Source organism: Mastigoproctus giganteus, chromosome 12 (assembly GCF_048544385.1).
Source record: "Mastigoproctus giganteus isolate SK-2022 chromosome 12, ASM4854438v1, whole genome shotgun sequence".
Taxonomy (NCBI): Eukaryota; Metazoa; Arthropoda; class Arachnida; order Uropygi; family Thelyphonidae; genus Mastigoproctus; species Mastigoproctus giganteus.
In genome coordinates, this window is record NC_143586.1 from 4,263,565 (window position 1) to 4,276,339 (window position 12,775).

The window sequence follows — 12,775 nt, forward strand, 5'->3', positions numbered from 1 at the left end:
CCAGTTCCGTTTTCTAGTCACAAAAAACGGAAGCCAGTTGTGAACATTAAAATCACCAAGAAAAATTACGTCACTGTTAGGAAAGCTGGACTGGAGAAAGGCAAGTTGCAAAGAGAGTAAGTGGAATAGCTCCAATTGATTAGTGGAGTTGGGAGAATGATTGAGGCAACAGATGAATTTGACACAATGAGGTAGAGAGGTTTTAAGCCAGAGGAGATCGAAAAGAGGAGATTTCAAATTACCAAGTCTCTATCATGGAATATCAGAATGGACATAAGCGCAAGTACCACATTTGAAGTGAAAGGAATCATACAGCAAATAATTTGGGCAACTGAGATGAGCAGTAGTTGAATCAACCAATAACTGAGATTCTTTCAGAAAAAGTACATGGGGTCTGGCAGACTGCAAGTGGAAATGGACATCGTTGAGATTAGAATTCAGACCACGTATATTTGTGAAATGAATTAGGAAGTGTTTGGGAGGTTTAAATCTTTTCGCAGATAAGTTTACTCTATTAGTTTTACAATTCATGGTGTATTCAATGGTAAGAAAAAGTGGATGGGGACATGCTGTATGAAGTAATGAAATTTTTGGATATAGAGTACACATGGTAAGGATATACCCAGATCCTTGACATAACGTGGTCTCGACAAAATGGGATGATCTCAGAGATTTCTTTTCCTTGGTTGGATTACTGCTTCAAATCTGATGGTCAACTTTGCTCAGACCATATCAGTGAAATTATTTTTGTAGGGATAAAATCCTTTATTCCACACTCAACCTTAAAATCTCGTCCATTATATAAACCTTGTCTTTCCAATAAATGTGCTAAGGCTATTCAATAGAAGAATGTTGCATATCATAATTGGCTTGTTTCCAATTCTTCAGTTTAATTTTCTGCCCACTCCAGAGCTTGCAACAATTGTGAAGCAGTTATTAATCAGTCCAAACTTGATTTCGAATAGGCTATGTATAAAACTTGTTTCTTGCCCAAATGGTAGTCTAGTATTCTGGCTTCTTGCCAAAGCTATTGACCTCAACTTTTGCCCAACTTTGTTCCCACCATTGTTAAAATCAGATGGTTCTATTGCCACTTCAGCCAAAGATAAAGCTGACCTGCCAGCATCCTATTTTTATTCAAACTCATGTATTAAATGATCTTAGTAAACCATCTCCCACCATTCCCAGTACACTCCATTCATTGCCTCCTGTGACCTTCCATCAAAAGGATTTCAGAAAGATTTTGAAAAATCTTGATGCTAAGAAAGCTCAAGATCCAGATGGTATTTCTCCATTTGTTCTTAAAACCTGTGCCTCTGAATTTACTCCTTTTCTGTTTCACCTTTTTTCACTTTCTTATTCCAGAGGTGTTTTTCCTTCTGCATGGAAATTTGCTCATATCCAGCCAGTTTCTAAAAAGGGTGACAAATTGCCCTCATCCAGTTATTGTTTGATTGCACTTAACTCTACTCTTTCTCTGAAGTAATGAATGGAGAAATCAATTAATTGCTAACTCCTAAACTGTCTAGAAACGTTCCACCTGATCAAAGTGTAGATTCCGTCAGTGTTGATCCACTGGCGATATATTGGCTTTTGTTACTCACCTATGGACAAATTCAATGGAAAAGTTTGGTGAAACGGAACCAGTTGCTCTTGACATTTCAAAGGCTTTTGATCATGTTTGACATAAAGGTCTTCTTAATAAGCTTCCATCTTATGGTTTGCCAACAGTGTTTTCGTAATTGGGTATCCAGTTTCCTCTCTGGCCACTCACTGTTTTCTAACTTCTCCACTAATTCTGGCATTCATCACAGTTCAGTTCTCCTTCTTCCACTCTTTTCCTCTTATATATTAATGAACTTCTTCCATTTACCAGAAATCCTATCCGTGGTTTTTCTGATTATAGCACATTGCATTCCACTTCCACTTTGAGAAAACTTGCCCTGCACAAACAGCTTCAAATTCTAAAATATCCAGTACCAATTCCTTAAATGCTGATCTCCAGTAGAGCAAAGAGACTTGGTTGGTTTATATCAATCCTTCTGAAACTCAGGCCTGCCTTATATCTCTCAAAAAAAATTTGTCTGCTCCTATGCTTATCTTCTATGACAATCTGATTTCTCTGTAAGATCATATATCTCTCTTGGCATAAGCATATTACAAATATTACTTCCTCTATATCTAAAAAATTGGGTTTTCTCTTTCGCTCTCTGTGTTACTTTTCTTCTAAACAACTGTTCACTGCATACAAATTGCAAATCCGCCATACCATGGAATATTGTTCCCACATCTGGGGCAGTGCCCACAAGACCTCTCTCAGGCTTTTAGATTCCATTCAAAAGAGGGCAGTTATGTTAATGACTCATCTCTAACAGTCTCTTCACTCTCTTTATCATAGTCATTGTGATTTTGTTGCATGCCTTATCTATAGATACTTCAGTGGGCACTGTTCTTCTGAATTAGCTTCTATAATTCCCACTCTCCGGCACCTCCGTAGCCAGGTGGGCAGGAGCAGCAGTGCGTGGCACATGCTTCTTGATTAGACCGGGGTTCAAGCCCATGCCCACCAAATATGGAGGATGCGGAAAGGTCAGGGAATGACCACCGCATATCCCCGGAGCAATGTGGCCTTAGTTGCTAATGCTCCTAAAAAACCAAATAACAAACAAACAAATCCCACTCTCCCTCTTCCAAAGTAGTCCAAATGTGTGCTGCAACCAGGCATTATACTTTTACTGTCCGACTTTAAATTCAAAGAACCAACTTTTTTTCTTCTTCACTTATTCATTCAACTCCTGTTTTCTGAGCAACCTTCCTTCATCCTGAGCTATTTCCTGAAAATTACAGTCTACAGAAATTCAAGTCTAATATCAACAAGTTTCTTCTTTCATCTTCTCAACCTTCAACCCATTCTTAGTACTAAGTACTATAGGTTCTAATACCTCTCATTTTTGGGTTTTTTAATTAAAAAAAAATAATAACTTTATATACAGAATCCACAAATTCAATTATAAGAGCTTTAAATATATGGATGTGCTTGCACTTGTGCCTGTATTATTGTTTAGCAGCTGGCCATTTAGAGCTTTATTTGACGCAGGTGCCTCCGTAGCCAGGTGGGAAGGAGCAGCAGTGCGTAGCACGCGCTTCTTGATTAGACCGGGGTTCAAGCCCATCACTACCAAATACGGAGGATGCAGAAAGGTCAGGGAATGCCCACCGCATATTCACGGAGCAATATGGCCTTAGTTGCTAATGCTCCTAAAAACCAAATAACAAACAACAAACAAGCTTTATTTGACGATATATACCTGTTTATGTCAGGATTAAAGTTAGAATGAGCAGAGAGTAGACTTCAGGTAGTTATTATTTAAATAGGAGTCTAATTTATTTATTTGTTTTCACTTTCTTGACAGTGCTCTTTTACTGAATTCCATTATGGCTGCATTTAAGCCAGAGTTCATAGCAAAACGGGCTTTAGAATTTGTGGAGATAATGAAGGAATGCAATGATGAAGTATTTCCAAAAGTAAGAATTTTTTTTTTTTTTTACTTGTTTTATTATGTAGTTTTTTGGAAGGTACTTAAAGGGCAGGTAAGCCCTTTAAGTACCAATTTAAAGCAAATTGGAATGCTTATATAAATTTAATGAAGGGGGGGGGGAATGCATGAAATGCTTTTTTTTTTTTTTTTTTGTTTTTTTTTTTTAAGCTGGTGCTTCATATATTTGGCTTCTTTGCATCATTTTACTTATTCTATTACTAATTTCTTCATGGTAACTCCTTATCTTGTATTATTTTCCAATCACAAGTTACTTTTTGTTTTCATAAATACAAAGTGATATGATTTTTATTTGTTTATTTCAAAGTGTAAAAATGCAAAATATATGTTTTATTAACTTTATTTCTGGTTTGAGTAATATTGTCATACTAGAAATTTAAGATAATCTTACTGAAACTACCCTTTGTAAGTATGATTAATTATTTTGCACACCAGTTCCACAGTTACAGTGTTTTCATTATTTCCCTGTTATATGGAGTATTTCTGTTACAAATATAATTAAGAAATATGCATTTAGTCAAAGCTTAATAAAGAGACAGCACTCACCTCAATAATCCATTGTAGTTATATGAATCATGAAACAGTAGTGTGAGAAATCATTGGTTAAACTAAAAATGGAGTTTAAAGATCATGATAAGGAAAGTGTAATTTAAAAAGAGTAATTGAAAAACTTAGCATAGAGGAGGAGGGGTGCACCATATCGCAAAAATATAATTAAGTGAGAAACAGGCCATATTTTTGCAATGGAAATTCTTTTATTGATTATTAAATTGTTTAAAGTAATTTTACTTCTGTTTTGGAAAATATGTTTCATTGATATGCCAAAGAAAAAGATTGGGTGGAAGAACAGAACTATGGGGAACTCCAGCATAAGTTCAGAAGTTAGAGAACCATTTACTATCACCCAGAGCCAGTGGTTAGAGAGAAGACTGGTTATCCAATTTTAAAAATCAGAAGACAGACCATCAGACAGAAGCTTGTTTAGAAGTCCTCTTCCTTTATTCCAAATATGATCAAAAGGATTAGAAATGTTGAGAGCAATTACTGAAGTTTCTTCAGATTTTTCCATTGAACTTCTCCAAAGGTGAATAACATAAGCCAAGATATCACAGTGAATTAATACTGAAAGAATCCATATTGACGATTATTAATCAGGTTGAAGATTTCAAGGTAGCATTATAGATGAAGACTGGTGGATTTCTGTTACTTTGAGAAGAGTTAAGTGCAATAGGACAATAATTGGAAGAAGAAGGATTTGACATCCTTTTTAGGAAGTGACTGGATTTGCAAATTTGAAAAGAAAAGGAAAAATACCAGTAGAATAAGAGAGTTTAAAAGCCAATATGAAACTATATTTAGATATGGAGCACAGATTTTAAAAAGGAGAAATTCCATCAGTACCTGAAGACCCTTGGGGAAGAAAAAAAAACAACAGACATTGTTAATGAAATTGCACAGAGAAAGAAAGAAGTAGTTGTGGCATGGTGACGGTGAAAAATGGGCCATTTTCAATTGCTGCATTTGGCAGTAATCGGTCAAATCGGAAGCAGCTTGCTCTCATTGCCAGCATTGGAAGGTGACTTTACAGGGTTACAATATTGTAGATCTTCTAAACAACCTGAATGCAGGTGGAATTCCTTCAGAAAATCATCTGTCACTTATTATTGACAATGCTCCTGTTATGCTAAACCTAAAAGCTAGAGTAGCAAGGGTATTAGAAGAGAAAATCAAGCACTTTGTGGTAATTGGTTACTTTGTTATCTTATTAATTTGTGCTGAAAAGGGAGCTGAATGCCTTCTGAGGAAAGGGGGACTACCTAATACTTCTAAAGAAGGAAAGGTAAATTTAAACAATTTCATCTGATGCATGCCACTGAAGATAAAAAAGATTTTGAAGCTTTCTGCACATTAGCTATCTTCGGTTAAATATGTAGCTAGACTAGTAGAACACTGGCTCTGACAAGTCTGTTTAAAGAAGAGGTTAGAAGTGGCAAGGAAAGCAGTATGAGCACTTTTCAGAGTTACCAAATTGAAAAGTATAACAAGTGATTACGAATGAGTGGCATTGTCCCATGTTCAAATCGAGTTCATAATTGAAAAGTTTGGAAAGAGAACAAATTGAGGAACTCAAGAAAAAGAACTTCTGAATTGCAAACTTTTGGTAAATGCAATCCTAAGCAGGCCTGGCAAGCTGATAATTCTAAGCATGTTATCCTCACTCATGCAGAAATCTGTTCATGTTTCTCCCTTCTTCCTTGGATAAAACAATTTGCTTGTTTCTTTAAATGTGATGTCAATGATTGAGAATCCAACCTTGGCTCTTTAGTCTAGCATACCTCACATCTATGTACGGAGGTCCTAGGTATGTTGAAGAAGGTGCAAAGTTATGTGCAAATTATTCTTCCACTTCCATTTTGGAAATTAATTGCTGTAGCAGGCTAAACTAGAAGGATGATTCTGACAGAGTCATAGGCATTTTTACTGCTAAGGTTGTCGAGAGTCTAAAACAGGAGAAGATTTGGTTATTTTGCTCTCTCAGTTCCCATTGTAAAATAATATTCTCATGAATGCTGAGGTAGCACAGTTCATTACTGGCAGTGCATTATTTTCAAATTTGAAATTTTTTGTGGATATGTTTCCAATATATCTTGACGTTAAAGATAAAGAAATAGGTGAAGCAGTAGAGTTTTGAGTTCTGTCATTTTCAGTGTGAGAACCACCTAGCAAATGCTATTATGAAAGAATTGATGTACAGTTGTGCTTGTTTGGGAACTGACAAGTTCACAAGGAAGCTTTAAATAAGCTTCCTTGCTTACTTAAAGTTATTTCCAGCAGGAAGTAACTTTAAATAAGTTATAATCTGTTATTTCCTCCTGGAAGTAACAGATTATCCCAAGAACTGCTTGGCATTTTAACAAATCCTTATAGTAATGTTAAGTGTGAGAAAATATTCAGCTAAATTAGAAAAAGAAAAACTAAGTTCAGATCTTCTTTCTTTTGGAGCTTTGGAAATCACCTGTGCTATGTCTGAACAGCAGGGCCATTGTTATAAACAAAATTTGACTCGGCATCTCTGAAGAAAGCAAAGTGCCTTTCTTGAATGGCGCACTATGGCCATAGTTGCTGATATGCCTAATAAATCCCCAAACCAACAACAACCTTTCTTGAAACAATAAATCAGTTGATGTCTAATAAAATATCCAAACATATATTAGGTAAGAAAATGCTTAAAAGCATACTCTGCTAGTAAATCCTATTGTTGTATTTTAATATAAAATATATATTTTGTCTGTGAAATTTTATTTCTAATGCAATGTGAATTTTAAAACCTTGCTTTTTATGAAAAATATCCTGTTTTTGGGAAGCAATCCTGCTTTTTTCACAAAATACTCCTGTGTTTTGGCCCGTAAACCTTTTGTTTTCTTGAAATGAATACATGAATGAATATACAAAATGAATATACTGCTTTTACTTTATTTTATATAAAACTTTTACTACTAGTTCCTTATCTACTAATAGTTCAACTACTAGTTCCTTATCTTAAGCTATTTTCTTGAATTTTCATATATTAATTGAAATGCAATTTTATTTTCTCACTATTCTTGCATAGCTGCCAGTTTATGAAAGTCAACAATTAGTAGCTATGCAAGAATAGTGAGAAAATAAAACTGCATTTCAATTATTATATGAAAATTTAAAAAAATAAAAGTTAAACTAAAAGCAGTATATTCATTTTGTAGTGTTCAAAATAGGGCACACTGTATTGCAGATTATGAAAAATCAGTATTCCTCCTCCTTTGTGTAGGAAGGAAGGAAAGAAAGAAAGAAAGAAAGCACCTGATAATCTACCATGATTCTTTTGCAAGTATCATTGTAAACTGTTTCTTCAGAGTAGGAACTACTGTTCCTGCTGAGTTCCACAGGACTACAAGACAACTGTTACAGTTTTGTGGAAGTTAATGGGAATATGAGTTCCTACTCAGAGGAAGCAGTTTATAATTATACATGTTTTAGAATATATTATCAGTTTCTTCTTGTTTTGTTTAAAAGGCAGTATTCCTTTTAAACAAAACATTAGGATAGAGCTTGTCTGTACAATTGTTTTTTCTGTTGATGTTTTTGCTAAATTACATTCATAACAAACATTTTTTTTAAATAAGAAATAGAAGAGATCTGCAAAAAACTTACAAAATAAAAACTAGCCTCCTAAAAATTATTTTATTATGTTAAGGTTATTATGTTAACAAGAAGTTATGCAAAAAAACCAAAAAAAACTTCAAAGTAGTAATTAATAAAAAAAAAAATTAGATGTAATAGATGGTTTAAAGATGATATTATAATTGAATAGACTAGGAGAAACAACAATTTAAAAACATCTTGAATTGATAGTACTCTGAGTATCACACCCTTTATATCTGTTTATTTATAAATATTTTAAAAATATTTTAGATATATGGATAATGATTGTCAAATATTAAATTATAATACTCTTAAATATATATTTATTAAAAATAACAAAAACTTTTTATAGCACCTTCTGTTCCGCACATTGGGTCTGTGTCTTGTTGTAGCAGATCCTCCAGAAAACATTAGACTGCAAGTACTGAATGAAGTTTGGAGAGTGGTTACCAAACTGAAAAATCCATCAGTAAGTTTTAATTTTCTATTTCTGTTCTATCATGAAGAAAAACATTATCTATCAAAAGAATAATTCTGCTAGCTCTATAGATATATTTCATATTTATGTAGCAGTAAGTACAAAGCCGACCGGGCTAGCCGGGTGGGTAAAGTGCCTGCCTGGCAACCCAAAGGTCGCGGGTTTGATTCCTGCCTTGGGCTTGGATCAAAGTACTGCAAAAACCTTGGGAAGTGTATTATGGCCACAGAAGCCTATGTGCCAACAACTACCAAAAAAAAAAAAAAAAGTACAAATTTGAAACAAAAAAAAAGTTTCAAATTTGTACAGTGCTGAAAGTATTTATTTCTTGAAAAAAAATTACAGATCGATGTAGCCTAAGTGCAACCAGATGCTGATGACCACAACTTGATTAGATGAAATTACTTTTAAAACCTAAAAAAAAAAAAAAAAAGACAATGAGAACTTTACTGTTTAAGTAATATATGCTCTGAAAGTGAACGAGAAATTCTTACACTTGAATGGATATACTTGGCTCTGCTTTTCTTTAATAATGGAAAATATGGTTTAATATATTATAAAATAATTACATTAATATATTTGAGAAATAATTAAGCAGCATTTCAGTAAAATAAACCAGGAGCTAAAGGGTTTATTCTCATATTCCATTCAGCTTCTTTCTGCCTCAATCAGAAAGTCCTTCTTCTAGACTATCTGCCCTGATTCTATACCTGCTGATGGACCTGTAATTATCCATGAACCAGGCCAGATGACATCCTAGAGTTCACAGTACAAGAAGAAAAACATTAATGGGAAGTGATTGCACAGTCTAGTTGGAAGATGAAGAAAGAGGTTGGTGTTTTTTAAAGGTAAATGCATGGGATTTAATTTTGGGTAAGAGTGGCAATTTAAGGTTCTATGTAGCCTCATCAACTGGGCAGATAGCAGTAAGAGGGTTAATGTATTAGAATTATGGAATATTTTTAAAGCAGTAGTCATAGAAACCATGAATGCATATATATTATTAAGAAAATATAGCATGAGGAGAATGCCATGATGGACAAATATAGTACTGGCCAATTTAATAGAACAGAAAAAATTGGCATGGGTCACTTACAGATGAAAGTGCTGCCTAGCAGCCTGAGACAGCTACAAAGTTTATCAGTAATGGTACCACAGAAATGGTAAGTTTGGTAAAGACTGACTATGAGAAATGCCTGGCCAAGAGAAAGAACAGGGATAGAGTTTTTCACGTGTGTGAATATGGAGAAGAAAACAAATCAGATTGAACTCATGCATAATGGATGTAAACAAAGTCTTAGATAATTCAGCTTATGTTGCTGATGAATTGAATGGGTATACTTCACTTCAATATTTACATTTAATGACTCCCCTAATGGTGAGGAGAAACCATGCAAGTGAGGTTGGGTAGCATGAAAACAGCAATACTGAAATTAGATGATTGTTTATTAGAAAAACTTTAGAGCCTTAAGGGAAGTAAGGCTCCTGAAGAGTAATTTTCTTGGAGGAGGCAAGAGTGCATTGAAATAATAAGGTTAATTATGAGAGTGTCATTGGACTTGGGAGAAATTCCTCTAATTTGGAGAAGTGCATATGTATCACCAATAAATAAAGGCAGTTCTAAGTGTGAATTGAGTAATTACAGACCAGCCAGTCTGGCTTCAGTGGTAGGGAATATTATGTAAGCAGTGATTAAGAGTGCATTACAGATAGAAATAGAATTCTGCAGGAAACACTGCTTTGTAAAGAGAAAGTCATATTTAACCAACCTTTTTAGCAGTTTTGACAGAATCACTCATGAGCTAATATAGAAGATAATTTAGACATTATTTATTTGGATTTCAACAAAAAATTTAACTCAGTCCACCCTGAGAGGCTAAAGGTGGAACATATTGGACTCTAGGTAAGATTCTAAGATTGCAGCACGGCTGTAGACAGGACAGTGGATATAATTGCAATTAATGATTACTTGTCAGATGCTCTAATGTTAGAAGTGGCATTTCCCCAAGAATTGATTCCTGGTAGTGTCTTGCAATTGCCTTATACAGTGGGATTATGACCTTCTATTTCTACAATAAAATGTTCCATAAATCATCAGTATGATACTGTGGGCCATTGTTGTTCTGATTTTCATAAATGACATTGACAAAGAGATAAAGAGCATCAATTAAAATTTTTTTGAGGATGTGAAGCTTGAAAGAATGGTTAATGATCAATTCCAAGCAGCACTCTTTTAGAATGACTTGGATAGGCTATAAGAATGGTCAGGAAAGAGGCAGCTATGCTTTAATGAAGCAAAATACAGTGTTGTATTTGGGGAATAGCAACCCATAACTTATACACTCTGTGAGGTTGAATTTAAAACAATAGAAGAAGAAGAAGAAGAATGGGATTTGGGAGTTAAAAAAACAGTCTGATATGAAGTTTTCCGAGCAGTGTAGTATACAGGTATGAACAAAGGCCCACAATGTCACATTGATGATTTATGGAACATTTTCTTGTAGAAATAAAGTCATAATCCCACTCTATAAGGCAATTGTAAGATGCTAATTGGACTACTGAAATGCATCACATTGAAAAGGCAATAATTAAAGGCTATATCTTGAGTGCCTGCATGCAGGTCTGCAAGCTTCATTTTAGAAAGGATGTGGATCTGTGAGAACTGGTATAGAGAGTAGCAATGAGATTAGCATTGTTAGAGGCATACAATGCAAGAAAGCAAGCTTATGCAGCATCAGCCAAAAAAAAAAAAAACGCTCCCATTTCACCCCTCCATATGTTCCAAATGCCTGTCCAGTAGCCTTAAATTTATTTAGGCTATTAGCTTCCACAACAAAAGATGGAAGCCTGTTCCGCCAATCAACTATCCGCTGGCTAAAGGCAAATTTCCACATATCTTTTCTACAACTATCTTTCCTCAATTTGAAACTGTGTCTTCTCAGGTTCTTAGTCTGAGCAAGAGGAAGAATCCCATCAGCATTCAGTTTGCTCAGCCCATTCAGTGCCTTATACACCTCAATCAGATCACTTCACAGGTGCCTAATCTTCAGGTGCTGCAATTTACAGAACTTAAGCCTTTTTAACAGCACTCCTTTGTTCCCCTCACCAACCTTGTTGCCCTTCTTTGTACTCATTCTAGCAACTCTACATCCTTCCTAAAATGAAGCCTCCAGACTAGTACTCTGTGGCCAGACCATTGCCTTGTATAACGGAATAATCACCTCCCTGTCCCTGCTAGCAAAATTCCTATATATCATCGACAAGACTCCATGACCTTCCTTAGCAGTCTGTCTGTACTGCTCGGCAAACTTCACATTTGACTGCACAATTACCCCAGATCTTTTTTCACTTTCCACTTCCCTGAGTGTAGTACCACAAAGTTAGTACGTTTCTCTTCGGTTATTGCTACCCATATGCAGTACTTTGCATTTGTCAATGTTAAACTTCAGTTGCCACTTCTCAGCCCATTTTCCCAAATTATCTAGATCCAGTTGGAGTAGCATACTGTCTTTACTGTCGTAAACAACCCTACCAACCTTTGTATTATCTGCAAACTTGGACATTAAATCTAATATACCTTCATCAATATCATTGATAAATATAAAAAACAACAATGGACCCAACACTGAACCCCGGGGAACTCCACTAACAACATTTGTCCATGAAGAGCAGTGCCCATTGATTACCACTCTCTGTCATCTCTCACTCAACCATCCCTTTATCCATTGTAGCAACCTACCCTTACTGCCATACCTCTCCAATTTGACAGCAGTCTTCTATGTGCAACAGTATCAAAAGCTTTCCTGAAATCCAAGTATACGATATCAAAATTTTTTTGGCATTCAGTTCCTTTGTGACCACTTCATAATATCCAATCAAATTGGTCAGACAAGACCTCCCTTTAACTGGCGCACTATGGCCATAGATGCTGATGCTGCAAATAAATACCCAATCAACAAACCAACCAATCTCCCTTTAACAAACCCATGCTATGTCTTAACTATTACTGCAGTCTTGTCTAGATGATCCTGCAATGCTTCTTTAACCAGTGATACCATTATTTTCCCTGGAACACAAGTTAAACTAACAGGTCTGTAGTTATTTGTGTCACCTTTTGAACCCTCTTTGTGAATTGGTGATACATTTGCACACCTACAATCCATGGAGACCTCCCTTGAGTCCAAGGAAGTTCTAATAATTATGGCTAAAGGTTTGCTTACTTCCTTTGCTGCCTCTTTTAATATAACTGGATAGATCCCATCCACCCCAGGTGCCTTCCTTATGTTTGACTTCAACAATTTCTCCTCCACTCAGTTATTACAAAATTACTTAGCTCCCTGTTAGCATTTGATAAACTCTCCTCATGTGCAAATGTAGATGCAAAATATTCATTCAGTTTGTTAGCTACCTGAGCAGGATCATCAACAGTTGAACCATCGATACCAAGTGGACCAATCTGATTCATCACCATCTATGTAGAGTTTACATAAGTAAAGAACTCTTTGCTGTTTTTCTTTGCATCCTTTGCCAAAGATTTCTCGTAATCTGCCTTTGCCTGCCT

The 12,775-nt window shown here is 35.3% G+C and overlaps 1 protein-coding gene across 1 annotated transcript in view; it reads left to right on the plus strand.

Annotated features, from left to right (window-relative positions):
• Positions 1-12,775, plus strand: part of LOC150076641 (VPS35 endosomal protein-sorting factor-like) — a 370,416-nt gene that overhangs the window by 227,225 nt on the left and 130,416 nt on the right. Inside the window, exons 13-14 of the mRNA XM_090386682.1 lie at positions 3,414-3,525; positions 8,089-8,205. Of these exons, the coding sequence (XP_090242808.1) occupies positions 3,414-3,525; positions 8,089-8,205 (229 nt within the window). The remainder of the gene's footprint in view (positions 1-3,413; positions 3,526-8,088; positions 8,206-12,775) is intronic.